The 27,929-nt window shown below is 58.5% G+C and overlaps 1 protein-coding gene across 2 annotated transcripts in view; it reads left to right on the forward strand.

The window, feature by feature from the left end:
- TECPR2 (tectonin beta-propeller repeat containing 2) overlaps positions 1-27,929 on the forward strand; it is a 71,912-nt gene that overhangs the window by 22,377 nt on the left and 21,606 nt on the right. Inside the window, exons 6-16 of one of the 2 annotated variants that reach the window (XM_079767873.1) lie at positions 1,155-1,467; positions 2,314-2,446; positions 4,502-4,849; positions 9,783-10,774; positions 12,590-12,773; positions 14,526-14,699; positions 18,480-18,660; positions 19,781-19,922; positions 22,593-22,833; positions 23,470-23,559; positions 25,004-25,237. In XM_079767873.1, the coding sequence (XP_079623999.1) occupies positions 1,155-1,467; positions 2,314-2,446; positions 4,502-4,849; positions 9,783-10,774; positions 12,590-12,773; positions 14,526-14,699; positions 18,480-18,660; positions 19,781-19,922; positions 22,593-22,833; positions 23,470-23,559; positions 25,004-25,237 (3,032 nt within the window). The remainder of the gene's footprint in view (positions 1-1,154; positions 1,468-2,313; positions 2,447-4,501; positions 4,850-9,782; positions 10,775-12,589; positions 12,774-14,525; positions 14,700-18,479; positions 18,661-19,780; positions 19,923-22,592; positions 22,834-23,469; positions 23,560-25,003; positions 25,238-27,929) is intronic. The other variant, XM_079767874.1, reaches the window with a different exon arrangement.

Raw genomic sequence — 27,929 nt, forward strand, 5'->3', positions numbered from 1 at the left:
CAGGACTTAGGGTTGATTTGAACCTCTTAGCACATGAGCTCGGTGAAGTCTAAGGTTTGCCAGCGAGGAGCAGTGAGGACGCAGAGACTGCTGGGGCGAGTGTCGTCAGGATGGTCACTGAGGAAGTGTGAAGCGGTCTCCAGACTTCAGTTTCTCTCACTCAGCAACCCCACAGTCCCACTCTGCGACCTCCGCAGACTGGCACCTGCGTCCTGGAGGTCAGGGGCAGAAATGCTCCTAGCACTGTTGTTCAGAACGGGAAAGTAGAAACCATCCCAGTCCCATCCACAAGAGTACGGGAGTCGTGTGGGATACTGTGTGGCAGTGACAGTGAGAGCCACAGCTTGATCAACAGGACGAATCTCAGAACTGCTCCTGGGTGCTGTTAAAAGCAGGTTTCAGCAGAGAGCAGCGTACTGTTTTACACAATGGGACACGCAGTGTAACTCAGGAGTTATGGGTTGCGGCTAACCCATCAGTGAAAGCGCGGGGACGGAAGCACAGACAGCCCAGCGGTCACCCTGGGAGTGGAGCGGGCAGGGACTGCTCGGGGCCCGGGAGCGTGAGGGCGGGGCTCCGCGTATATCTTCATTACCAGGCTCCGTGATTCCCTTACCACGTCTGACGCATATTCTTCGTTAGTGTTCGATAGTTCATGGTTTCAGAAGGGAGCTTTGGTCCCTCTGACCGTTTAGAAAAACTCCCAAAGGACTGCCTGGACCCCAGACGTGAGCGCGTTGGTGGGGAGTGGGCGTGAGGCGGGGATCAGCAGGAGCGGGCTCGGGCCGGGCGGCGGGCAGACTCGAGTTGCCAGCTCCTGCCTCAGTTTTCTCTCGAACGGGGGTCGCAGTATTTGCCTCGCAGGGTCGTGGGGATGAAACAAGAGCGTGCAGCTAAAGCAGTGGGTGCAGCGCCGCAGGGGACACAGGAAGCGGTGACCTGGGAACCAGGAGGTGCGCTCAGGGCTGGGCCCTCCTGGGGGTCGTGAGGAGAGACCTGTCGGCTGGGCGCAGGGTTGGCTGGTTCGGTTAACGAGAGAAACCGAAGAGGGTTCTCAGAATCTGTCTTGTTTAGGCTTACCAGACGTGCCTGTTACAGTCAGCACCAGCGATCGCTTAAATCAGCCCGTGCCTTGTTTCTTTCTTTCATTCCAGCACCGGGAAGTTTGGTGCTTGTTTTATACCAGGACTTTGTAAGCAAAGCGATCTGACCTTGTACGCATCCCGGCCAGGGCTCCGGCTGTGGAGGGCTGACGTCCAGGGGACTGTGCAAGCCACGTTCCTCTTAAAAGACGTCTTTGCTGGAGGAGTCAAGCCCTTCGAGTTGTACCCGCGCCTGGACTCCTTCGACCCGGGAAGTGGCAGCTTCCCCGAGAGGCAGCTGGGGCTGGTCTCCTGTTTCTTCCGGGAAGGCTGGGTGCTGAGTTGGAATGAATACAGCGTTTACCTTCTAGACACTGTCAACCAGGTAGGTGGCGCCTGCACCCCATCCCGGTGTCTCCAGGCTTACCGGGGCTGCCTCCAGGGTGCTGGAGGCAACGGAATAGGTTCTCATGCTTTACTTCCCCCCGGGGCCAGGCAAGGAAATCGGGTGAAGGTTTGATTATTTGTGTAGATTTGAAAAAATACTTGGTTTGCTATCATAGTCCTGCCCCCAGCCAAGAAATTGTGGGGGGGTTTTGCACTAAAGCACAAAATTAAACTTGTTCTCTGTGGTCTGTCTGGGTGTTTCCCCAGACTGCCAGCGGCTGAGGTGTAAACGAAGAGCAGCTTGGCAGGAACTCCCGCGGCCTCCCCAGGGCGGCCTGAGCGCAGGGCTCTCTCCAGCTGCCTTCCACCCTGCCCTCTTACCCTGGTCCTTCTGCCCAGATGGAGACACATCACTGCCATTTCTGTTTAAAAACCATGGTGATAACAGATTGTTACCATAGAGTCGGATATAGAAACTTGTAAGAAGACGTTCTAGTTTCTCCTGGTCTTACGAGCAGAGCTGTGTGAGGTCGCCGGGCAGGTCCCGCCGGGAGGGGGAGCTCCGTGTCACAGGGAGTGGGGAGCAGGTGAGGACAAGGTCCAGAGAGCGGCCAGGAGGTGGGAGACTGCTCCCCAGACACGGGAATTTACTGTGAGGAGTATGACTCCAGGTCAGACCCGCTCAGTATCACCTGACCACCTACCAGCTCAGACACCCACCAACTTCCGGGAAGTTTCGTAGCAAAACGCAGTGCACCTCCTTGGGTCCCTGTGCGTGCCGGTGCGCTCGGGCCTAGGCGAGCAGTCTTGCCTGGGGGGTGACTTTGTTTTTGTTTCTGGACAGGCCGCGATTGCTGGTTTGGAAGGATCGGGTGATATCGTGTCTGTTTCCTGCACGGAAAATGAAATATTTCTCTTAAAGGGAGATAGGAACATTATAAGAATTTCGAGCAGGCCGGAGGGACTAGCATCCATAGGTTTGTATTGGAAATACAGGTACTGTGTGTGTGTGCAGTGGCAGTTTTTATTTATAACACTGACCATTTTGCTAAATGATTGTGGCTTTATCTAAACTAGGAAGGCATCTGGCAGGTTTCTTATGATTCTTAAAATACTGTTTACACCACTGTTCTTTTTTATATATATATATATTTCTTTATTGATTTCAAAGAGTAAGGGAGAGGGAGAGAGAGACAGAAATATTAATGATGAGAATCATTGTCGGCTGCCTGCTGCACGCCCCCTACTGGGGATCGAGCACACAACCGGGGCATGTGCCCTTGGCCGGAATCGAACCTGGGACCCTTCAGTCTGCAGGACAATGCTCTATCCACTGAGCCAAACCAGCTAGGGCTACACCACTGTTCTTGAAGGTTACCTATTTTACGGCCTGCATCAGACAGGTCTCCCCTTGCTAGAGTTGCTCCCATGGGTCTGGAAGGTGGGAGGTCAGGTGAGGGGGAGCGAGAACTCGGTGCCCACTCGAGCGACCTCTGACGCTGTGGGCAGCGTGTGGGACTAGCTGCAAAAGACCTAGATTTGCATAAGATTTTACAGCATTTAACCCGTCGTCTGGGACATACTTCACCTAACACAGCTCTTCCTGCAGAACTGTGTGTTATCCTCTGTGCCTTTGACTTTGGTTTGGTAATTCACATGAGCCCACATTCTCACGAGCAAAGGACCTTACTATGGGTTCTCGGGCACACGTCGCAGTACTGACGCTCGGGTGCTTAGTGAACTGGCTCCTGGTGGGAACCAAAGCGGCTAAGTGCTCAACATTCCCGATCTTACAACACCCTCAGAACAGCCGCGTGGGAGGTGCTGAGTCTCAGCAAGGTGCCTGAGGGGCCCGAAGACACCCCCTCTGCGCTGCGACGTCCGGTCCCAGAGCCCCTGCGTTTGTGGGGCCTCTGAGGTCACAGCGCAGTGTCACGGGGTTCCGTTGGTCTCTTACAACAAGCCCGTGGGAAGTGCAGACCCCTGTCCCTCCGCCCACCGCCTTCCTCGTCCTGCCCCCCCACCGCGGGGTTGGAGTGACCGTGTCCCTCCCTCGCTCTGTATCCGCACTGTCCGGCAGGTGGCCCTGTCCACACTTGGCTGCTGAGGGCTTGAATGGCAAGGGCAACCGAGGAGCTGCATTTTCAGTGTTTCACTTCAATTCGTCTGAAGGTAAACAGCTCCGTGGCGAGTGCTTCTATGCCGGACAGCGCAGCGCCGGACAGAGAGCTGCCTTTCATTCGCTGTGTGACCCGCACAGGCCACCACCCTGCCCTGGGCTTCACGCAGCAGAGCCTGCTCTCCAGTCCTGTGAGCTCCAGGAGCCACTGTCTGCCCCGACAACCCCGGAACAGGAGTGCCGCCGGCCAGTGAAGGCCGTCTGAGCACCTGGAATGGTGTCTGGCACGCAGTGGACCCCAACGGCCCCAGTCCTGTGCTGAGGGACTGTGACTGAGCCGCTCAGGCCCTGGTGACCTGCTGGTGTCGAGTGAGAGACGGGCGGGCCATGGAGGGGGACTTCCTGTTCTCTGTCCTGGGACAGAGCCCGGGACGCTTTCCCCGCTGCTCCTCTCCCTCCTCTGCCTGGAGCGGCGCTGCCGGGTTAATGAACGTGGTCTTGAATTGGCCTCGTGGACACCTCCCCTTTCCTGCCTGGATGTTGAGCAGTGTAATGACAGGCATGCCTCTATTTTCAAAGCCCTTTGGGTGCCAGGAAAGTACATTCAGGGCACGGGATGAGCCGAGATAGCATAGGCCCTTTCAGACTGCCTCTCCTTGTCCGTTATCGGTGAGTCAGTGAGAGGCTCCGGACTTAGTGGTGTCCCTTCCTGTGGAATTACTGACGAGGCAGCTGGGAGACGGTTTTGATATGTGAGCTGCCTGGAGAACAAAAGCTGTCCATTGGAATACTTTGTGCGATTCTTTGAGTTTTGTGAGTTCTCTGCATTCAGAGGCTGGTGTGTAGGATAAGTTAACATAAGACACGTCGACTCTCGGATAAGCAGTAGTCAAATGGAACTCTTCTTTCTCAGCCCGAGACAGTCTGGAGACGCCAGGATGCCCAGAGCAAGTCCCCGCGCAGCACACAGAGAGGCCGCCAGGGGCCACCGTCCCTGAGCCGAGGCCGCCAGGGGCCACGGTCCCTGAGCCGAGGCTCAGAGGTGCTTCCGTGGCCAGCTCCGTGGCCAGCGAGCCGAGGAGCAGGAGCAGCTCGCTCAACTCCACCGACAGCGGCTCCGGGCCCCAGGCAGCCCTGGAGCTGGGCAGGGGCGGCCAGCCCAACTCGCAGAGGTTCAGTGTCATTAGCTCGGAAGACTTCGACCGGGAGCTCGTTGTGAAGCCTCTCAAAGTGAAGAAGAAGAAGAGGAAGAAGAAGGCAGGTACGTCTGCGTGGGGCACACGCTGGCGCCTCCGCTCCCGGGGGCCTTGCGAGTGCTGCGTGCTGAGGGGGCGCTCGCCCTTCACGGACAGTCAGCAGGGAGGGTCCGCACAGACAGCGTGTTCCCTCCCCAAGGGAGGCGTGCTGCGAACGCTCTGCCCTTGACCCGGGAAGCGTCGCCGTGAGGGTTAAATAGGAGCGCCTGCCCGTGTGCGGAGCGCCCTGCCTCCTCAGTAGTTAAATAAAGTCTGGTTTGCTCAGGTCTGCCGTTTGCTAGACAGAGGCATTGGGAACCTCGCGGGTAGGTCAGGAGGCAAACGTGGCGCCGTGTCTAGATGGATCACTTATGTGCCGTCGGGGGTGTGCGCTACCAGATGCGGGATTTAACATGGCACACTTCAGCCTCATACTCCTCTTAGCTAAAGACCCTGCAGTATTGAAGGAAATCTTACCAGATTCCTAAGCGCTTTAATAACTTCTAGAAGTTGGTCTGTGGTTCGTTTGTTCTTTCATCTTTCTGAGTTACATGTCTTGAGGGAAGCCTCAGAGCCCATTGCATGTAGGATGTTTGCATCCATTTAAAATATCCCTGTGTGGAATAGAAAGATGGCGGCGGAGGTGAACGGCTGATCTGCTGCCTCGCATGGCAGTTATGGAAAAACAACTAAAAGATGGACTGGTGAGTGCGGCGACTCCTGCTCGCGTCTCCCCAGACCGGGCGGCGGCTCCTCTCAGCCAGCACCGCAGCCGGGGCCATGAGCTCGTGGGCGCCACGGCAGCTGCTGTGGCGGCGACCGCGGACTTGGCGCAGCGGCTCTCGGTGAAGGAAGAGACCATCTTTCTGCGAGACGGGCTCACCCGCGTCACCGACCTGGCCCAGCTCCCCACTGAGATCCTCGGGGCCCCGGAGACCGCCAACACCGACTTAGAGGATTCTTAAGACTTCCTGTCTTACACTCAAGTCCTCTAGCCATTTTGAGAGAGGAGGACCAAGAAGGCAGCAGAATCAAACAAAGGAACTTCGCGCACAACAATTTCAAAGTTAAACAAAGGAACTTCGCCGCGCACAGAGCGTCTGCCACCCAGAACCACAGGAGAGCTGGCTGAATGATGGATTTACAGCTAAGAGAGAAGAGGAAAGAGCGAACTCTGGAGAAACTGAGGTGCGGAGGCGCGTGGGTCGGGGGAAGGGACTTGTGGCTTTTGTTCCAACCCTAGGGGAGATTAGCTCCCCAGACGCCTGCGGGGAGAGGCGCGACTCTCGGCCTTCCTGTCGGAGAGTGGGAGTCACTTCCTTGTGGAGGTGCGCCCAGCAATCAGTGTTTGCTGCGCTGGAGTGCGGAATGAGGGGGCTTGGAAACGTGGAAAACAGAAAAAGCAGACTTACAGCCAGAGCGGTTCGCCTCGCCATGGCCTGGTGGCGCCCTGAGGCCCCGCCCCGCCCTGAGACCCGCCCCGCCCTGGGACCCGCCCCGCTCGTTTTGCAGACCCGCCCCGCACGTCTGGCAGGCACACCTGGGCTCCAAGCAATGGCTTTTGCATGTGGGTGGCCTGCCCTATGGCAGCTTGACCAGATAAACTGCGGTTCTAGTCGGACTGCTCTAGGGACGCTCAGACAGGAGGAGGAAACTGCAGTTTCTGCCGTAAGTCCTGCTGAGTGGTCTCAGGTAGTAGCTGACCTACACACCATTGGAGACCCAGAAACGAGGGCATCTAGTGGTCGGTGTGAGATGACACCAGACTTCAACCACTCGCATAAAGGACACATTCCAGAGGCAGAATCAATGAGCGCCAAAGCCTTGCTGCACCAAGACCCGGCCCATAAATCTGTCTCCTACACAGCAACTCTTCCTTTATAGACACAGAGGATCTGCACGGCCAATTGGCCTGGAGGACAATTCCTCCCAGCGACACCAACAACAATCAAGACTTAACTATACAAAGGAAAACCAAGACGGAGGCATAGGGCGGAAGCCTGATTGCTGCCCACCACAACAATTTTGAGTCTACGACAGGAGAGCGGAGCAGACACCATCCAGAACCACCGGAGGGCTGACTGAGCAGACGCTCTACAACTAGAATAAAAGAGAGGGGTACTCGGGATGATGCTGATGCCGGCGACCCAAAGATCACACTTTAAGAACTACGGCTCAGACGACACAGTGGCGGCCTGGAACGTGCTCGGCGCAGTTCCCCCAGCGGTCTCCGGCTGAGGGGAAGGCCCCACTCGCTGCCGAGCACGGACAGACGAGCCCCTAGGAGTCATGGGGTGGGAGACTCCGCGCTTGCTGACCTCCGAGTCCTTCAAGAATCTCAACGCCCCGGAAGCGGCCAGGTGCGCACGCTCGGTGACTGGCCACCGCTGCAGACCCAAGGGCTGACGCAGCCACCCCGGACCAGCCCGCTGCCGCGCACCGGGCACACCGGAGCTTCGCCGAGCCCGCCGCCCAACGAGTTCTGTGGCGGCTGCCCTGGAGCTCTGAGAAAATGGCCGAAGGAATTACTGAGATGGAATTGACCAACAGGAAATGGGATCAAGAAGACGAAACCCCGCTGGGTCCTGAATCCGGGTGAAGCCGCGTGCCCCTGGGTCTGGGTGAGGCTGGACACTGGGTCAGGGTGAGGCTGGGCCCCGGGTCCGGGTGAGGCCACGTACCCCTGGGTCCGGGCGAGGCCATGCGCCCCTGGGTCCGGGTGAGGCTGAATCCTGGGTCTGGGCGAGGCCGTGCGCCCCTGGGTCCGGGTGAGGCTGAATCCTGGGTCTGGGCGAGGCCGTGCGCCCCTGGATCCGGGTGAGCCCTGGGCCCCGGGTCCGGGCGAGGCCGCGGGCCCCTGGATCCGGGTGAGCCCTGGGCCCCGGGTCCGGGCGAGGCCGCGGGCCCCTGGATCCGGGTGAGCCCTGGGCCCCGGGTCCGGGCGAGGCCGCGGGACCCTGGAGCCGGGTGAGCCCTGGGCCCCGGGTCCGGGCGAGGCCGCGGGACCCTGGAGCCGGGTGAGCCCTGGGCCCCGGGACCGGGCGAGGCCGCGGGCCCCTGGAGCCGGGTGAGCCCTGGGCCCCGGGTCCGGGCGAGGCCGCGGGCCCCTGGAGCCGGGTGAGCCCTGGGCCCCGGGTCCGGGCGAGGCCGCGGGCCCCTGGAGCCGGGTGAGCCCTGGGCCCCGGGTCCGGGCGAGGCCGCGGGCCCCTGGAGCCGGGTGAGCCCTGGGCCCCGGGTCCGGGCGAGGCCGCGGGCCCCTGGAGCCGGGTGAGCCCTGGGCCCCGGGTCCGGGCGAGGCCGCGGGCCCCTGGAGCCGGGTGAGCCCTGGGCCCCGGGTCCGGGCGAGGCCGCGGGCCCCTGGAGCCGGGTGAGCCCTGGGCCCCGGGTCGGGGCGAGGCCGCGGGCCCCTGGAGCCGGGTGAGCCCTGGGCCCCGGGTCGGGGCGAGGCCGCGGGCCCCTGGAGCCGGGTGAGCCCTGGGCCCCGGGTCGGGGCGAGGCCGCGGGCCCCTGGAGCCGGGTGAGCCCTGGGCCCCGGGTCGGGGCGAGGCCGCGGGCCCCTGGAGCCGGGTGAGCCCTGGGCCCCGGGTCGGGGCGAGGCCGCGGGCCCCTGGAGCCGGGTGAGCCCTGGGCCCCGGGACCGGGCGAGGCCGCGGGCCCCTGGAGCCGGGTGAGCCCTGGGCCCCGGGACCGGGCGAGGCCGCGGGCCCCTGGAGCCGGGTGAGCCCTGGGCCCCGGGACCGGGCGAGGCCGCGGGCCCCTGGAGCCGGGTGAGCCCTGGGCCCCGGGACCGGGCGAGGCCGCGGGCCCCTGGAGCCGGGTGAGCCCTGGGCCCCGGGTCCGGGCGAGGCCGCGGGCCCCTGGAGCCGGGTGAGCCCTGGGCCCCGGGTCCGGGCGAGGCCGCGGGCCCCTGGAGCCGGGTGAGCCCTGGGCCCCGGGTCCGGGCGAGGCCGCGGGCCCCTGGAGCCGGGTGAGCCCTGGGCCCCGGGTCCGGGCGAGGCCGCGGGCCCCTGGAGCCGGGTGAGCCTGGCCCCGGGTCCAGGTGAGGCCGTGGGCCCCTGGATCCGGGTGAAGCAGTGCCCCTGGGTCCAGCCGAGACCAAACCAGAGGGAGTCGGACCTGCATTACCACCATTTGTCCACCATCCAGAGCTGAGGGGTCAGTGCCGACATGTACTCATAGGGAACCGGTTGACATTGATATTGGGTCTCAAAAGAACTGTTGGTCCAGAAAGAAACTCACTACAGACTGATTCATTTGCCTGTCAGCATAACTATTATTGCTCGTTGCACATTCAATTCTTATAAGTATATCTATAGTGACACATGATTTCGCTCATCTAGGGGAAATGATGAACAACATAGACTGATGAACAAGAACAGAACCAGAAACAAGGAGGCATCGATCGGACTATCGGGCCTCAGAGGGAGGATAGGGGAGGGTGGGGGGAGGGGGGAGAGATCAACCAAAGGTCTTGTGTGCATGCATATGAGCCTAACCAATGCTTAAGTTCAACAGAGGGTTGGGGCATCCAAGGGGAGGGGTGTGGGATGGGAATGGGGGGATGAGGACAAATATGTGACACCTTAATCAATAAAGAAATTAAAAAAAATAAAAATTAAAAAAAAAAATATCCCTGTGTTGGCGTAATTTGTACTTGAGAGGTTTGTTCTTTGCCAGTTTAAAATGTATTTTTCATTTACTTAAAACATTTTTTTCTTTACTTTTTCTTAAGCCAAAACTCTTTCAGAGGAAGAGAGAGGAGTGTTGTCCCACTTAGGTATGCATTCATTGATGGCTTCTTATGTGCGCCCTGACCAGGGTCAAACCCACAGCCTTGGCGTACTGGGGACGATGCTCTAACCAACTGAGCTACCTGGCCAGGGTCTTAAAATGTTGGTTTTTGATTCATGTCTTTATGGAGAACCATACCTCACTTTAAACATTCTTATTTTAAATTAGAAGGCGGAAGCAGGAACGCCTGGCACAGTTCCCTTGAATCGACTCCCTGCTGTGAATTTCCTGGTGACAGTCCGCAGTCCTTGAACACAGACCTGCTGTCCACGACCTCAAGTTTGGGCAGCATGGTGGATCGGTTGAGCACAGAGTCTCCCGACTGGGACAGCAGCCTCAGTGGTGAGGTGAATGGTGTCCTGCGGGAAAACCATGACCCTGAGGCATTCAGTGTCCTGGAGGCGCCTGAGCCCGCCCCTGACTTACTCAGCGAAGATGACAGGATGGAGATCCCGCGATGGAGCCCGGCAGGCGAGCTGGAGCTGCACGGTGGGGGGTTGTGCTTACCCCTGCACCCGAGGGGAGACGTGGAAGGTGGCGAGGTCACAGAGCTCGAGGGAGAGCCTCGTCCTGCAGACGATGGACCCAGTAGCAGACAGTCACCTTGCCAAGACCAGGACAGCCCTGCTGAGGCCCAGGGGGTGGGGGGCTGGGAGCCCGAGGACCCCCAGTGCACGTCGTCTGAAGCCTCTCTCCTGGACTTGCCCCCCGTGCCTTCCAGCCCTCGCGGGGTCCCCAGTGCCGAGGGCAGGCTGCTGGAGGCCAGAGCGAACCAAGGCGGCGCCAAGGAGAGCGGCAGAGAGCAGGGCCTGCTGACGCACATGGCGGCTCCTGGCCACCTCGGCTCCGATCCCTGGCACGCTGTCACTGATGATGACGTGGGCCAGAGAGCAGTGGTTGCTTCCGAATGTGACCTGGGGAGTCTGGGCGGGCGGCTGACCCCTCCTGTCTGTGCCTTGGCGGCCGGCGCCCAGGACTCTCGCCCCGAGCATTCCTCACGGGATCAGGTGCTGACGTCCAGCGACGAGGAGGACATCTATGCCCAAGGGCTGCCCTCTTCGTCCTCGGAGACGAGTGTGGCGGAGCTCGGAGGCAGCCGCTCCCTGCAGGACCTGAGCCAGCCCGCCGACGACGATGCTGGGCTGCTGAAGTCCGATCAGGTATGATGGCTTCTGTCTTTAGGGACGTCGGCGGCGGCCTGTGTTCCTTTCTATGGAAAGAGATTCTGTTTCTACTGCAAAACCGGCGGGACAAGTGTTTGAGGTCTGGGTTGGGGGCATTTCCGGTGCAGGGCCCGCGATGGCCTGGATTCGTGCTGACCTGTGTCCCTGCTCAGAAACCCGCGTCCCCGCACGAGCAGCGTCCTGCCAGCACAGGCACTGGTTTTGGTCGCCTCGGGGAGGCCTGACTCGGCCTGGCCGTTCCAGACACCGGTGGGCAGAGGACCAGCACTGGCGGTGGCGAGGGCTCTGAGCAGGTGGGAGGCGGGGGCTGTCCTCGCCGCCCCCTCAGGCGCGCCCACGGCACCAGCGGCAGGAACCCGGCCCTTTCCCGCGCTGGCTCCTCGGCCGGCAGTACTGGCGCCAGGGCTCCCGCGGGCTGGGTCCAGTGCCTGCGGGCTCCTAGCCCACGCAGCCAGGAGATGGTTATGAACCGTCCTTGGTCATTTATATAAAAAGTGCTTTTTAATTAGTGTTTACGTCCCTTAGCAGGAAATTACTATTAGAGGTGTTTGGTTTCGGAATGATCCGTGTGCTGTAACTTTTCCTCCTGAGTGGGTGTGAGTGGGTGTGAGTGCGAGCTGCAGCCACCTATGCTTTCCCTGCACATCCCACCAGGCTCTCGGCGCTGGTGCTGGTGCCATCTGGGCAGGCACCAGGCCAGGCACTCACAAGCTAACGCGTTACTTCTCCAAAAACAAAACAAGCCAGCGGGTAGGCACGGCTGTCCCACTTTACAGAGAAGGAAGCTGAGCCTGGGACAGTTGGATGGCTCACACATAGCAAGTGAAGGGCCAGGCTGGCCCCAGACCCCCCCCCCACACACACACACAACCTCTGCTGTGCTGTCCCGAAAGTGGAACGCACAGCTTACTTGTCCTGGGACGAAGTGCTGAGGGCCTCGGCCGCCGGGCTGTTTGGAGCCGGGGACGCCACAGTGCACATGACAGCAAGTGGCGGCGCCAGGTGGACAAGGTGAGGGGCAGGCTCGGGGGACTCTAGGCCAGAGCTTGGCGAAGTCCTTCCCCAGAGGAAAGGATGCTGGCACTCTGAGGACCTTTCTCCTGCCTTCGTGCCCCTGAGGAAAACCTTAGTCCTCAAAATTCACCCCACAGAGCATCCTGGCCAGATTCCTAGGAGCCACACCCTGTGCCTTGTGCGTGAGGATTGGGACAGTGATTGAAAATGTGGTTAAAACACAACAGCCGGGGTGGGTGGGGAGAGATTAAAGAACTTGCTATATGCACAACCCATGGACACGGACAGTACTGTGGTGAAGGCCTGGGGTGGGGACGGGGGTGGGCTAGAAGGGGTCAATGGGGGAAAATGGGGATATCTGTAATGCTTTCAACAATAAATATTTTAAAAATTGATTAAAACACACACACAGCAAAGATAGTGGCAGAGCTGCTTCTGCTAATGTCGGTGGTGAGGTGATGCACAGACACGTGTCTGTAAGGTGGGCTGTTCCTGTGGGACAGAGCCAGGTCTTTCCATGTAAGCATGACGTTAGGAAGGACGCATAGCACAGCAGTGCTGTCAGGGATGACACAGTACAGCAGACGCAGCGTGTCCTCTGCAAGAACTCACCGGCTCTCCTTAAACTCACCGGCTCCCCTTAAACTCACCGGTTCTCCTTAAACTCACCGGCTCCCCTTAAACTCACCGGCTCCCCTTAAACTCACCGGTTCTCCTTAAACTCACCGGCTCCCCTTAAACTCACCGGCTCTCCTTAAACTCACCGGCTCTCCTCAGTTTGCAGAAAGCTGGATGGGCTACTCTGGCCCCGGCCACGGCATACTCAGCCTGGGGGTCTCGGAGAAGCACGTCTGGTGCCTGGACTACAGAGGCGGCCTGTTCTGCAGTGCGTTGCGGGGTGCCGGGCTGCGCTGGCAGAAGTTTGAAGATGCCGTCCAGCAGGTGGCAGTCTCGCCCTCAGGTTCGCCCTTTTCTGCTTGCCGCCCCGGGGTCACCGCCCGCACTGGAGGTCCCTACAGCCCAGCCCGTTCCACAGACAGCTTCTCCCCACCCTCCCCCGCCCGTCCCCACAAGAGGAGGACTTTTCTCCAAACAGATTGCTTCATTTGATATCAGTTCAATAGTGTAAATGGATGTTCAGTCTGAGTTTTTATTTTTTTATTAATTGCAGTGGTAACACATGAACATTTCTTGTAGGCTATACAAATAGCTTGAATTTTGAGGATATGGAGGAGATGTTAACATGCTCCTTACAGAAATAAAATGCATTTCTCTTTCTTAGTGTTGCTTTAAAGCAACTGAACTAAGGAAGGTGAGTCGATGCACATGTTGGATACGTTCAGACTATTTGGTTTGCTTTTTAGAAGTAATTTTTAAGTGAGCTATATACATACATTCTCTGGGTGAATAATCTGCTCCCTGACTGTAGAAAGAAAGAGCATCCACTGTCTGATGCCACGGTCCGGCCACTTTTACCTGATGGAGCGGCGGTCCCTGAAGGAGGAGCCACTGGGCTGCAATGCCTGCTCGTCTCTTTAGTCGTGTGTTTCCCATCTCACCTGTTTGGGGGGCAGGCGGGCAGGACAGAAGTGTTTCTGTGTATCTGCCGGGTGGTGCCTGGTTTGTCGCTAGGAAGCTGGTAGGAAGTCCTGCTAAAGTGCGTCTCTGACCTTGGACTGTCCTCTGTGACTTTGCAATGGATTTCCCTGACTCCCCCTGGGCTTTGTCACCATTTAACATGCTAGCTTGTCAGGGTGGCTTTGTGTGATCTCTTTGCTTGTTTGAAGAATCTTTTTCCTTTAGAGACCGACTGAGATGACCTCCTGTTAGTGGGCATTATGATTGTGTGTTTCCATTCTCTTTCTGTCCTTTACCTTTGGGGTCACCTCCTCAGCCATTTAGAAGCTTTGATTCTTCCCTGATGATAGTACTTGCCTTGCATTTCCAACCCTCCTGTCCCGCGTTGCTCTAGTGAGAACTCTGCCCAGAAGGTGGGTGCTCTTGGCTGTGATGGCCTCGGGGCCACGTCTGGAGTCAGCGCCTGGGCCCTGAGCCGTGGCATTTGGGGCGAGCTTTGCCGGGGCACCTGTCCTGCTTCCTCTCCTCAGGCCCACCCTCTGGCCCAGCTGCTGTGCTTTCCGTCACTCCTGGGCCGGGTGGCTTCTCCCACTTCGGTGCCCGGCCTGTGCCACACCCCCTATCTGCAGAGTGCCCTCCCGTCTTCCCTTCCTCTGCCCCGCCCCTTCGTCGCTGTTCTTCAGAATCCCTCTGAGTGAAGAAAGCACAGCCAGGCCAGATGCTTCCTTCTCTGCATCTTGCCCGGGAGCTGGTCCCGAAGCGACGCCCTCTGACGCCCTGCAGGACGCCCGCCTGCCTCAGGGCGCACGGTGACCCACGTGTTCACCTGGTCTCCCCGCGGCCACTAAGGATGAAGGCCCCACCCCGTTAGTGTGATGAGTGCCTGTGAGGTGCCAGCCCCGTGCTGTGTTGGTGATGTGGTCTGGCCGTTTCACAGATGAGGTCAGATTGGCGCCACTACATGACAGGACACCCGAAGCTGGCAGGGGTGGCCACAGACTCAAACCTGGGCACTGGGGGCTCTTCCCCAGTGAGGGCTGAAGCCAGGGCGGCGTTTAGAAATCTCCCCCCCCCCCCCCCCCCCAGCGCCAGGTGGAGTGTTTCCACCTGATTCTGACGGCAGCTTCCTCCGCAGGAGCCCTCCTCTGGAAGATTGAGCAGAAGTCTAACCGGGCTTTTGCTTGTGGCAAAGTGACCATCAAGGGCAAGCGGCACTGGTACGAGGCACTGCCGCAGGCTGTGTTTGTGGCACTGAGTGAGGACGCCGCCTGGGTCATCAGGACCAACGGAGACCTGTACCTGCAGACAGGTAACGGCCCGGTGTGGCGGCTGCTTTCTGCGCCCTGCTTTGTGGGAACCATCAGAGCACTAAGAGGCTGAAAAGCCATTGAAATGAACACTTCTAGAAAGAGGGTGCTTCCATGAGCATGTGTTAGCTGTTTCCTGCTACTGATTCAAATTCAGCCAGGACACATTTAGGGCAAGAACCAACGAACGATTGTTTAGTGAGGAACAGAAACATCCTTAGTCTCCTTCCTGGTGACCACTGCATGTCACTTACCCCTCAGGGTCGGGGCTGAGAGAAGTGCCCCTGGCACCTCCCGTGGCTGTGCCTGGGTTTCTCAGCCAGACACAGCCCGCTTCTCTGCACACGTACATGGAGGTCAGGGAAGAACGAGAACTATCTGCTCCCAATAGCAGTTCAAGGAAGCTGCCCTGAGGGCAACCGTAGCTGCTGGAGGCGACACAGGGGACTTGTTTACTAAAAGGAGACTGATGAGAGTCCACGTCCGTGTGCTATCAGCAGAGTGGGGGGGTGGGGGGGTCCCAGAGCAGTGATTCACAGGACTGGGGCGGATTGGGCAGGAACTCTTCTTCTTGTTGTTGATCCTCACCCGAGGATATTTTTCCATTGATTTTTAGAGGGAGTGGGAGGGAGGGAAAGAGAGAGAGAGACATCAGTGTGAGAGAGACACATCGATTAGTTGATTTCTGAATGGGCCCCAACCCTGGGCCCAGGAATCTGCAACCCAGGTATGTGCCCTTGACTGGAAATTGAACCCGGGACCCTTTAGTCTGCAGGCGGATGCTCTAACCACTGAGCAACCAGCCAGAGCCAGGAGCTCTTTTCTGGTTGTCAAGAGACCATATTGGATTTCCGTAAAGATCAATCTTCTAACCAGCAGTGTTGCTGGTGCCAAATGTTGTGATCTCTCTTACGAACTATCAGGGCTGATTCCTGGAGATTCAGAGCCCAGCTGTGGGAGGGCCAGCGCATCCCAGAAGCCTGCTGGAGCCCTGGGGGCAGCTCCTGGGTCATGGGCCAACCCTGGTCTCTGGCCTACTTCTCTGTCTCCTTTCCAGTGGAAATAGCTCTGGGGCATTTGAGTTTTGTTCTTGGTGGGGAAACGGGGTGCTCCTGCCTGGGGAAGGAGCGGGTGGCCTCAACAGCAGTGCCTTAGGAGTCTCCAGGGCAGTGGTTTCACACGAGCCCTGTTCCACCTAGACCGTCTGGGTTACAGTCTCAGGTTGGCCAAGGATTGGTAGGTGTTAGGTCGCCGAAGGAGGAATGCACGAGGCCAGAGTGGTGAGGGATTACGAACTTATTCGATCATCCGCACACCAGGTGGCTGAGCCTGGTGGGAGTCAGCGGCGTTTAAAGGACTTTTGGCGGGATTTTTCTGGGCGGAGACTTCTTTATGCATACCCGGAGGGGAGAGAATGGAATGTGGTCACCGCAAGTGAAAATGGACTTTAGCAAAGGGACTGTCCATAGTGAACCGACTAGAAAAGCCAGTTCCGGGGGACTCAACTGCTCCATCAAACCCAACATTCCAGCCTTTTTGTTTTATGGAATAGGGACGAAGGTCATGTCTTCTGTAATTGCTTCCTGCTGAGTCTGGACGTGGAGATCACAGGGGGTTGGACTTTGCTGCTTTTCTGGGCCTGGAGCTGAAATACAACTCAGACCCTAGATGTTATTTTTAGGGGGGAAAAGAGTAGGGGTCTCAGGTGCCTCACTAGTGATATGAAAGGGGAGAATAGGTTACCCTGGACATGAGGTTCTTGTTTTCCCCGTTTTGCCCCTTGCTGGGCATCCCCATGTTTCTTGTAGGTCCTGAGACAGGGTTTCAAAATAGGTAGAGCAGTGGCTCAGCCACCCGGTGTGCGGACGATCGAATACATTCGTAATCCCTCACCACTCTGGCCTCGTGTGTTCCTCCTTCAGCGATCTAACAGAAGGGTGAGAAGTCCTGCAGGTGATCCCCACCTAGTTTGTGCAAGGAAGTACACCCCAAGGCCTGCGATTGTGCAAGATGTGTGTGTGACCTGTTGGGAGCACATTGAAGACCACAGAATACGGGATTTCAGTTCTGCCAGCTCCCCTGGAGGCCCTGCTGGCTCGCTGGGCAGAGGGTGCCAGGAGGCAGGACGAGAGCCCTGTGGGGAGTCAGGGGGCCTGGGGCTGGTGCTGCCCCAGCGATGGGCCGTGCTGTTCCCCTAGGACACCCAGGGTTTTCATGTTAACATTGAGCCCCTTCGTTGGAGCTGCTCTGAGAGGGTGGCCGGAGGCCTCATGCTGCCGACCCTCTGCTCACCCTGAGGCTCTGAGGGGCACAGCTGTCCACAGGGAAGGGCATCTCTGAGAGCTGGCCGCTCTTGGCCTGGGCCCCGTTGTTTGGGGTCTGGGTGCTCTCTTGGCTCTGGGTGTTACCCGTCCAAAGTCCGTGTGCCTGCTGCTTCGAAAGGCCCAAACTCAGAGTGCCGGAATCTGGGAGAGGAAGGTTTCTTTATGGAGAAGTCCTAACCTAGAAGAGGGGAGGCTTCGTGGTGCCGCAGATCCCTCTTAAGAAAATGGAGCTCAGGCTGCTTTTATGTCAGGGGAGGGGGAGGGGGGGCCAGAGGTGGTTGGTGACTGAGGACATCTGGGCGCCAGCAGGGGTCCGAGGAAGATGGTGCTAGGTGAGGTGGGTCTGGTCATGAGGCTCCTGCAAGTCTTTGGTAAATAATCATTCATTTTGTACAGACTTCACTTTCCTCCCCTGGAGAGGCACTCTCTGGTAAGGAGAATGCCTCTGATGATTAACATGTCTGTATTGGCCTAGAGGCCGTGGAACGAAGCAGGCTGACAAGATGGAGCCAGAGGCTAGCATCCGCTCTGGTCCGGCTTCCGCTGCTTTCGGGACACCCTGGGTACCAGCTCTGAGTTGTTACTCCTAGGCTTTCCAAGGGCGTCTGAAAATGTTCTATTTAAGCACAATTTAACCATTGTATGTTGACAAGACCTATTTTCCCTTTTGTATTGAACTTACTGGGGTGACATTAGTTAATAAAATTATATAGGTTTCGGGTACTATTCTATGTTACATCATCTGTATATTATATTGTGTGTTCACCATCCAAAATCAAGTCTCGGATGTGAGGGCGATCTGGCTGCGACATCTGTCACCCCATTGATCGCCAGGGTTGATTCGGCTGATCTGGCTGGCTAGGCGGGTGTCCCCCTCCTCCCTCACCGATCCATGTGCGTCCCTCCCGAAGCTGCGCGCTCGGTCGAAGAGGACGACCTTCCCCCCAGAGAAGAGGACCGGTCTTCGGTCAAGGGTATACGAGTAGCTGCGCTCCCCTGCTAGAACCTCCAAACAAGCTCTCAAAATCAGGTCTCCTTCCATCACCATTTATCCCCCATTTACCCTCTTCTACCTCCCCCATCTCCCTTCCCTCTGGTAATTGACTAGACATTTTATTTTATTTCATTTCATTTCATTTATTTGTAATCCTCATCTGAGATTTTTTTTGTTGATTTTAGAGAGAGAGAGAGAGAGAAACATCAGTGTGAGAGAGAAACCGATCGGTTGCCTCCCGTGCATACCCCCCACCAGGGATTGAACCTGCAACCTTCCTGTGTATGGGATGATGCTCCAACCAACTGAGCCACCCAACCAGGGGCTGACTAGATCTTTTAAAAAAGCACTTATTACAAAGGAATATAGCAAAATACCAAAAAGGGAAAACAAGTACACAGAATAACAATGAGGTGTGACATCCTGATTGTGTGTTTGGGGCTTCCTGTCCATCTCTCTGGCAGGCCTCAGCGTGGATCGCCCCTGTGCCAGAGCCATCAAGGTCGACTGCCCATACCCACTGTCCCAGGTGACAGCCCGGAACAGCGTGGTGTGGGCGCTGACGGAGCAGAGAGCCCTCCTGTACCGGGAGGGCGTGAGCAGCTTCTGTCCTGAAGGCGAGCAGTGGAAGTGTGACATCGTCAGGTACCGCTCCTGCTTGTCCCACCTCTGGTCCTTGTCAGCAGGGCGCCCCTCAGGCGTCCAGGGGAGCCTTCCCGGGAAGAGCTGGTTCCCTGAGGGTTTCCATGGTAATGGTGTTCTCTGCAGTTGTCAGAACCGGTTTGAGCAGCCTGACCTTGGAGACACTGTCCACCTCTGAGGGCGCTGCCTGTGGGGTCAGAGCTCAGCGTTTTCAGTGCTGCTGCCCCCTGTGCAGCCCCGAGCCTCACCGCCACCCGTCTCAGGACCGTCTCTGTTCGGAACGGCCCAGTGTCGGGGTTTCTCTTTGAATCTCGGGTGCTGTAGAGCCAAATAGTTTTCTTTATTATCCTCCTAGTCAATTGAAATTGACCTCTGAATTGTAATTTATTTGGTTACATTATGCCATTCAAAATTTTAATTACAGAATTACTATCAAATCATTTTGCTAATGTAAAATTATTAATAGCCCTTGGAAAATTAGATTAGGATATTGGTTTGCACTTAGCAACCCACGAAACTTGAGCAAGAACCCATTGTAAGCCAGAACTGCTGGGCTGGATGTTCAAAGACCACTGAGCCTGCCCTGCCTCAGGGAGCTCCCCGGGGGAGAGTAAACTGACCCATCATAGTGCCGATGCTCCTGAACCAGGGAGCGGAGCAAGCACTGGGCATCCGGGCTCCACCTGTGGAGGCCGAGGGCACCGTGCAGAGTGGAGCCCAGCTGAGCCTGGAGGCTGGTGAGGATGGCACCAGATGCCCAGAGAGAGCGGCGTCTGCCCAGCTGCAGTGCCCGGCACAGCCCGGCACACAGTGGAGGGGGACAGGGAGGTGGAGGCGCCTGGGGGCCTGAATTCCTGCTGGGCCTCTGCTCACTGTTTTCTTAGGTTACTTTCTTCCAAGAGCTTTCCTGCCATTCTGGGTCTTCGGATGCCTTTCAGAAGCTCCGATGCATTTGAACCATTGATGTTGCACAGTAACCTAACTCAGCGCAGCTTCCTTCCTTGGGCCTTGTGGGTGGGGTGTGTCTTCTCCCAGGCCGACCCCCCAGGACGCCCTCTGCTGGCACGCCTAGACGCCCTGCAGCTTCGCCTGGATGCTGACTCCCCGTCCTCCTCCGTTTCAGTGAACGGCAGGCCTTGGAACCTGTGTGTGTGACGCTCGGGGACCAGCAGACGCTGTGGGCGCTGGACATCCGCGGGACCCTGTGGTTCAGAACTGGCATTGTTCCCAAGAAGCCCCAAGGGGAGGACGACCACTGGTGGCAAGTGGGTGTTCCGGTCGGCCCGGGGTCTCCCTGGGGTGGGGCTGCTCCCCCCTTACAGCCCCTCTCTTTTCCCTAAAGAGACAGGCGCGGGGGGGGGGGGGGGGCGGGATTAAATAACCGTACTCAGTTTTACTGAGTCAGACTGCTGGATCCCAGCACATTGGAAGCACCAAGGCCTCCCACCCAGGAGGTGCCTGGCGGAGCTGTGCTCAGAGCGCAGGCTGTTTGTGCAGGTGGCTTAGGGTCTGCGTCACGTTAACAAACCCGTGGCGTCCATCGGAGGCTGGGTGACATGTTTAATCCTGACAAACGCACTCAGAAAAGAGACTGGACAATGGGTTTGGAAAACCCAGCCCACAATTCCAGTCTCTCTGCTTGTTCGGAAGTCCTCTGAGCAGGAGGCACTTCAGCAGCGGAGTCCCCGCTGGCGCCGAAAGGGAGGGCTTTGGGAAAGGGGGGTGTCAGCAGCCACCTCTCGTGGCTTGGTGCCAGCCAGGGTGGCTGGAATGTTCTCAAAGGAGGGTCTGCCCCCCGGGTGCGGGGTCTCCCCGGGGCAGGTAAGGCCGCGCTGCCCTCGGCGGCTGTGAAACACGCGGCGTGTTCAGCGTGGTCTCCACCGCCGCAGCTTTCACCGTCGCCTCAGACTCGCCTTGTTGCTCCCGGGTCCCTGAGGTGAGACTGGGAAAGGCAGGTGTGTTTGCTCTTGGATGAATGTGTGTATGTGACATACGTCTCTAATTTACATGCCAGGTGCCACTCGAGAGTTACACAGAGGACTTTAAAGTACCTTCTCGGTACTCGTCACCATGTCATAGGGCTTTACCCACACACACACACACACACACACACACACATACACACGCTTCCCTGCATGTGCGTACTAAACTCTGTCTTTAAGGAGCCAAGAGAAGAGCGGATACGTTGTGTCGTGATGCTCGGAGCATACCTTTAGAGAGATTTAAGGCAGCATCCTCTGAAGAGTGGTTCTGTGCAGCGCGAGAGCAGCCTGTTTGGCTGCTGCACTTCATTTACATCGCGTCCTGCTCACCAGCAGGTCCTGGTGCTGGGACTGCGTCTGTCCCAGGCCTGGTGCGGCCTTGGCGAGGAGCACACGCCGGGAAGCGCGGGCTCCCTGCGTGGTCCCAGCGCCAGCGTGTGCGGGCCCCGCGTTCTGAGGGCTCCGGGGGAGAACGGGGCCCCGCGTTCTGAGGGCTCCGGGGGAGAACGGGGCCCGCGTTCTGAGGGCTCCGGGGGAGAACGGGGCCCGCGTTCTGAGGGCTCCGGGGGAGAACGGGGCCCGCGTTCTGAGGACTCCGGGGGAGAACGGGGCCCCGCGTTCTGAGGGCTCCGGGTGAGAACGGGGCCCGCATTCTGAGGACTCCGGGGGAGAACGGGGCCCCGCGTTCTGAGGGCTCCGGGGGAGAACGGGGCCCGCGTTCTGAGGACTCCGGGGGAGAACGGGGCCCCGCGTTCTGAGGGCTCCGGGTGAGAACGGGGCCCGCATTCTGAGGGCTCCGGGGGAGAACGGGGCCCCGCGTTCTGAGGGCTCCGGGGGAGAACGGGGCCCGCGTTCTGAGGGCTCCGGGGTAGAACGGGGCCCGCGTTCTGAGGGCTCCGGGGGAGAACGGGGCCCGCGTTCTGAGGGCTCCGGGGTAGAACGGGGCCCGCGTTCTGAGGGCTCCGGGGGAGAACGGGGCCCGCGTTCTGAGGGCTCCGGGTGAGAACGGGGCCCGCGTTCTGAGGGCTCCGGGGGAGAACGGGGCCCCGCGTTCTGAGGGCTCCGGGGTAGGACGGGGCCCCGCGTTCTGAGGGCTCGGGGTGAGAACGGGGCCCGTGTTCTGAGGGCTCCGGGGGAGAACGGGCCCCGGGCCCGACGTGGTGAAGCCTCCGCTTCTCCTTCAGTGGGGGCAGCAGCTCACACTGACCAGGGGCAGAGTTTGCACCAGTGCTGATTTTCACAGGGATTTCCGTTTCGTTTCTGTGTTTTGTACATTGAGGTCCCTTTCACTCAACACTTCATTGTGTGAGACGTGGGCATGTCCCGGCACAAGACTATCCTAGGAACGGGCAGTGACGCCCCCGTGGAAAGCCCAGCAGGGCAGATACGTGCGGGAAAGTGTTTTAGGAAGAGCAGGAGGGGTCTCCGCAGGAGGCGCCGGAAAAGCACCTTTCAGGTCACGTGAGAGAAGCAAGGGCCCAGCATCTGAGCCAGGTGCTGCCTACAGCCCAAGACGCGGGGGGGGGGGGGGGGGGGGGGGGGGGGCTTTAGGCTGTTGGCCTGGCATAAGGACTAATCGTCCTGGTTTAAATAATAAACTATTACTTATAATGCCTCTTTACGGCTTATTATTGTATAGTCTAAGTATTGTACATCGCTGTCCATGAGAAATACCTGAATTTAAAAACAAAATAATTCTCACTAACTAGAACAAAAGTCTTGGAGGTGTACGGGGGTGATGTTCAGTCATAGGCTTGTACAGATCCACGTGATAGAAGAGTGTATAAAAGGTGACATGTCCACCTCTACATCCAACCCCCCGGGGTCATGACAGCAGTTGGGTGGTGTCCGGCTAGGCTTTCCTCAGTCCTCACTATCACGCATGCGCACGTGGGCCAGAACCTCCCTCTCGGCAGGAAGGTCGCCCTGACAGCGTGTCTGCCGTCCCTGCAGGTGAGCATCACAGACTACGTGGTGTTCGACCAGTGCAGCTTATTCCAGACCATCGTGCACGCCACGCACTCGGTGGCTACAGCGGCCCAAGTGCCCGTGGAGAAGGTGGCCGATAAGCTGCGCATGGCCTTTTGGTCTCAGCAGCTTCAGTGCCAGCCCAGCCTGCTGGGGGTGAACAACAGCGGCGTCTGGATCTCCTCGGGCAAGAATGAGCTCCACGTCGCCAAGGGCAGTCTCATCGGTGGGTGAATTGCTTCCACTTGCACGCGGCTTGATAGGCAGCTTCGGTCCAAGGAAGGGGCGGCGTTTAAAGGAAAGCTTCGCGCGCGGCCTGAGAAGGGGACGTAGGCCAGAGGAGGAGTGTTGGGACGGAGGCGTTCTTCGTGCTTGTCCGTTTCCCTTCTTCATCTGTCGTTGCTGCCACTTGGACCCGTGTCTGGTGTGTGATCAGTCTCCCCTGGGAACCTATTATGATAGAAAGCAAATGGAGCTCCGTTTTACGTTAATAATTTCATATTTAAATGAAAAAAACTCACCCAAACCTGCAGAGCCTAGGAGGAGGGAATAGTCCATTTCCTGGAGGAAGACTATCACGCTGTTGAAAACGCCAGGCTCTAGCCAGACCTGTAATGCGCTGTCAGCCCACACGCACCCATCCTTTCTGTAAATGCACCCCTGCTTTGCGGGCAAGACGTGGCTCTGCTTGCCCGTGTCCACAGAGGGACAGGGGCCGGCTCTCGAGTGCTGCTCGGCCCTCCGAGTAAGGACAGGCTGGAACCAGCCGTGAGCGGCCAGGGCCTGCTGTGGTCTAGAACCACGCTCTGGGGTGTGTGCATTTCTTTGTTCTTTAACACCTGCTCCTGTTTCTTCTTCCTAGGCACTTACTGGAACAACGTTGTTCCCCGCGGGACAGCGTCTGCAACCAAATGGGCCTTCGTGCTGGCCTCCCCCGCTCCCACAAAGGAAGGTTGGTGGAGAGCACAGGGCAGGCGTGGCCGTGGCACAGTTAAAGCCATCGTCTGCATGTGGCCTTGTTGGGGTGGGGGCGTGGCTGAGTGGACCTCAGAGACAAGGTGGGGTCATGTCACAGGCCAGTGGCCCTTGCGGGCTGAGCCGAGGGCCCCTGGGGCTGGGCCCACCTGACCAGGAGAGAAGGATCCAGAGCAGTGAAGCTGAGTGAGTCTAATGACAGCACGTCCTGAGGAGGGGAACATACAGTGTAGCCGCCAGGGCTGGCAGCGGTGACTTCCAGCCATCTCCCCGGGCCATGGCGCAGGAGCCAGGGGGGCACCCAGCTGCTTGGGCACCTTCCCGTTTCCTCTTGTGAATTCCGTCACCCCCAGCAGCCACTTCCTGCCTGGTTTACAGTCGGGACCCTGCACGGCAGACCTTCCATGCAGGGCAGGCCTGCTCTCTGATCACAAGTCAGCCCCTTCCGGCATCGGGCTGGGAGCCAGGAGCGGTAGCGTGGTGGCCTGGGCACTCCGGTGACCCCTCTGGGAAGCTGCTTCCCAGGACGGCACGGGGGTCGTGCAGTCTGTGGTTCAGGGGAAGCAGTCGGTTAATTCAAGCTTCAGCACCACTAGGAAGTGGGTAACGTGGTCAGAGCAGTAACATGCCTTCTCCCCAGTCGCTCTGACCACAGTGCTGAAAGTGGTAAGCTCTGAGACCTCGGCTAGCTCCGAGTTGGCAGCAAAACCTGCCCTGGTCCGCCGAGACCTGCGGCCAGGCCCCGTCACACTGGCCATGGCTCCGTCACGCTGGCCATGGCTGCGCACGCTACTGACACATGCGCTGCAGCCGTGTTACTGCTCACCGGGGGCGCTGCTGGGCTGGGCCTAACATAGGCCAAGGTATTGCTCTAGGTCTTCAAAATCAAAGACATCTTGAATTCCAAACATCCTGGCCACAGGTTTTAGATGGCATTTTACATAACACATTGTGCCCAAGGTTTTAACTCCCCTGAGGGTTCTGTGCCTTTTAAGCTGAATCTTCTGCACCTAAGGATCTGAACATGGTGGAGGGAAGGGAAGGCTTTCCAGCTTCCACGCGGGCCCAGCACCGGCCCCCTGCAGAGCAGGCCAACCCCTGGGTTCTGTGCTTCTGAGGCCCTCTGACCCCACGGCCTCCAGAGCGCGGAGGGAACACACCAAGTGTTCATCATAGCACATCCCGGGTCAGAGCCACTAGGCCAACTCCGTAGCCTTCCTACCATCCCTAAGCCCTGCTTTCTTCCACTTCTTTAAAGTATCTCGGGCATGTCTCTTGCTCAGTCATGGTGTGCCCTCCGACGCTGCCTTAAAGCGCATGGAGCTTCTGTCACACGGGGGCGAGGGGGCGAGGGAGCCATGGGTACCAGCTGCCAGAGGCAGCGGCCCTTTTGTCAATGACCCCCCTAAACTCTCCCGCAGGCAGCGCCTTGTGGCTGTGCCAGGGCAGCAAGGACCTGTGCAGCGTGGGCGCCCAGCACGCGCAGTCCCGCCCGTCCACCGTGCAGCTGCCTCCCGACACCGAGATGAGGGCCTACGCCGCCTGCCAGGACGCTCTGTGGGCACTGGACAGCCTGGGCCAGGTGTTCATCAGGACGCTGTCCGCGAGCTGCCCCACCGGCCTGCACTGGACCCGGCTGGACCTCGCCCAGCTAGGTATGCCGTCTCGTGCGCTGTGCCCGCGCTGTGAGGGCCTCTGGCTCCCACTTGTGGGAATTCTTGTGTGACACTTTGTAAGTTGCTGGATTTCAGGAGGCTGATTAGCTACTCTTGCAGATTAATGGGCTTCTTGGTTTTGTCGGAGCTTCACTTCCCACCTGGGTTTGGGGGTTTTCAGAACTTGGGAGGAGCGGACTCAGGAAGTTGCCCACAAAGAGCTGCTTCAAGTAATCCCGTTGGCGCCATTGCCTCTGCCAGTCTGTCTGCATGTGGCACGCTGCTTGGTGCTTTACAGTCTGGAAAAGGGCGTGTCCTCCGCCAGGATCAGCGACCCGTTGACTGTCTCCTCCCAGCAGAGACTGGCTGCTCGGCTAGCGAGGCTCGGTGCTCAGGCAGACGGAGACTCTGCTGCTCCCGCTGCTCGCCCAGGCTCCTCGGGGTGCAGGGCGGGCCACACAGCAGGTGCCGTTGATAAATCATTCATTCTGTTCTAAGAAACAAGCTAATAGGATGAGCCCAAACATTAGGTTATTCAGGCAGCTTAGGTGTGGCTGCTCTGAGGCGGCGGGGGTGCCAGGGGCTCCAGAGGGTCCAGACGGGCCTGGAAATGCTCTGCCGTGCGGTTCCCTGGTCAGCTGGCAGCCAGCGTTGTCTGTGCAGCATCGATGCTGGAGGGCTCGGCCACACGTCCCCCACACAAAGGAGGGAGAGCAGGCAGGGCCGCGTCTCCTGGTGCGGGGCCGCTCACCACCCCTCAGGCAGGGCTCGGCCCAGGTGGCTCCGCGGTGCCGTGCGGAGATCCTCATCTGTTGTCCAGCAAGGCCCCACGTCCAGCTCAGCTGCGGCAGCAGGCGGGCCTCCCCCTGACCAGCCCGCTCTGTCCAGAACTACCATTGCCCAGGGTCATTTTTGTGTGTGTGTTTGTTTGTTTGTTAATCCTCACCCGAGGGATATTTTTTTCCTTGACGTTTAGAGAGAGAGACATAGATGTGAGAGACACATCGATTGGTTGCCTCCCGTAGGAGCCTGACCAGGGCCAGGATTGAACCTGCAATGCAGGTACGTGTCCTCACACTGTCTTTTGAACCTAATCCCAGCACAGGGCCACTGTTCCGCTTTTGAGAGCATTTGCCAGCCGCTGTTCCTGATGGCCGTGGCCCGCCTGCCTGCCCCAGCCCTCTCCACAGCCCAGCCAGATGTGTGGGAGATGCCGAGGTTCCTCGTGGAGGCGCCAAGGCCAGGCGCGGTTTGTGTCCTGCCACCCTGAGAGCTTGGTGCAGAGGGAGTGGGCACTGTGCCTGCTCCACCCACCGCACCGGCTCTGCCGGGGCCTCCAGGCTCTAGGCTCCAGCCCACAGCCCTGCCTCCCTTCACGTCAGCCCGGTCCTCCCGGCGCAGCTGGCGGGCTGGAGCAGGGCAGGTCTTGGAGGTGCCTTTGGGCTTCACTGGGGTGGCGGCCATTCTTTCTGGGGAGAAACAGCTTCGGGGATGGAGTCTCCATTTGAGGGGGCAGCTGCATCGAGTCGGGATGTGCTTGGCCGTCTGGACGTGCGGGCAGTGGGCACTTGCTGCCGGGACGGTGCAGGCGCAGAGGACGGAGCCGCCGGCCTCCTGCCTGCAAGCTCATCGTTGACAAACCCGTGCCAGGATGCAGCCGAGCCTGGCGTCGGTCACACAGCAGGTGGCAGGAGGCCAGGCTGAGGAGCGGGACTCACAGCAGAGCGGTGCTGGCCGTGCCCAGAGCTGGGCCTGGCAAGCTGCTGGCTTCCCTTTAAACCCAGCTCCTCACCTTCCTAAGGGGAACAGCAGCGCCCACCGCGGAGAGATGGAGCGTCCCGTGGGAATGGGAGCGGCCTCCGAGATGGGTTGGCCCCTGCTCTCAGTCCTGGCCTCTCTGTCCTAGTGTCCCGACCTTGAGGACATTAAAATGGAAGCCTGTCTTCCCGGTGCCGACCACGTGAGCTGGGCTACCGCATGCCGGTGTTGACCTTGGGCTGTGCAGGTCATTGCAGTCTGGAATGCCACTGGTCTTCCCCACATGGCACACAGAAGCTGCAGTTTTAAGGAACACGGTTCCTGCCTTTAATTTCTTCTTGAAGACGTAGCATCCCACCTTTGCCCCTATGCTAACTACCAAATCAATTGCTGCCATGAAGGGAATTCTTAAATTAAATGTTTAGCTATTGAGCCCAGTTGTAACAACAGCATGGACTTTGCAGTTTATTACAACCTTAGTTTTTAGAAGCAAATTGGCATCCTTTGGTGGATGTTTAAGATGCCGTGGCACAGTTTAAGACGTGTGCACAGTCAGGACTTTTAAGACGTGTGCACAGTCAGGACGTTTAAGACGTGTGCACAGTCAGGACGTTTAAGATGTGTGCACAGTCAGGATGTTTAAGACGTGTGCACAGTCAGGACGTTTAAGACGTGTGCACAGTCAGGACGTTTAAGACGTGTGCACAGTCAGGACGTTTAAGACATGTGCACAGTCAGGATGTTTAAGATGTGTGCACAGTCAGGACGTTTAAGACGTGTGCACAGTCAGGACGTTTAAGACGTGTGCACAGTCAGGACGTTTAAGACATGTGCACAGTCAGGATGTTTAAGATGTGCACAGTCAGGACGTTTAAGACGTGTGCACAGTCAGGACGTTTAAGACGTGTGCACAGTCAGGATGTTTAAGATGTGC

The sequence above is a fragment of the Cnephaeus nilssonii genome (genome assembly GCF_951640355.1).
Source record: "Cnephaeus nilssonii genome assembly, chromosome: 4".
NCBI lineage: Eukaryota > Metazoa > Chordata > Mammalia > Chiroptera > Vespertilionidae > Cnephaeus > Cnephaeus nilssonii.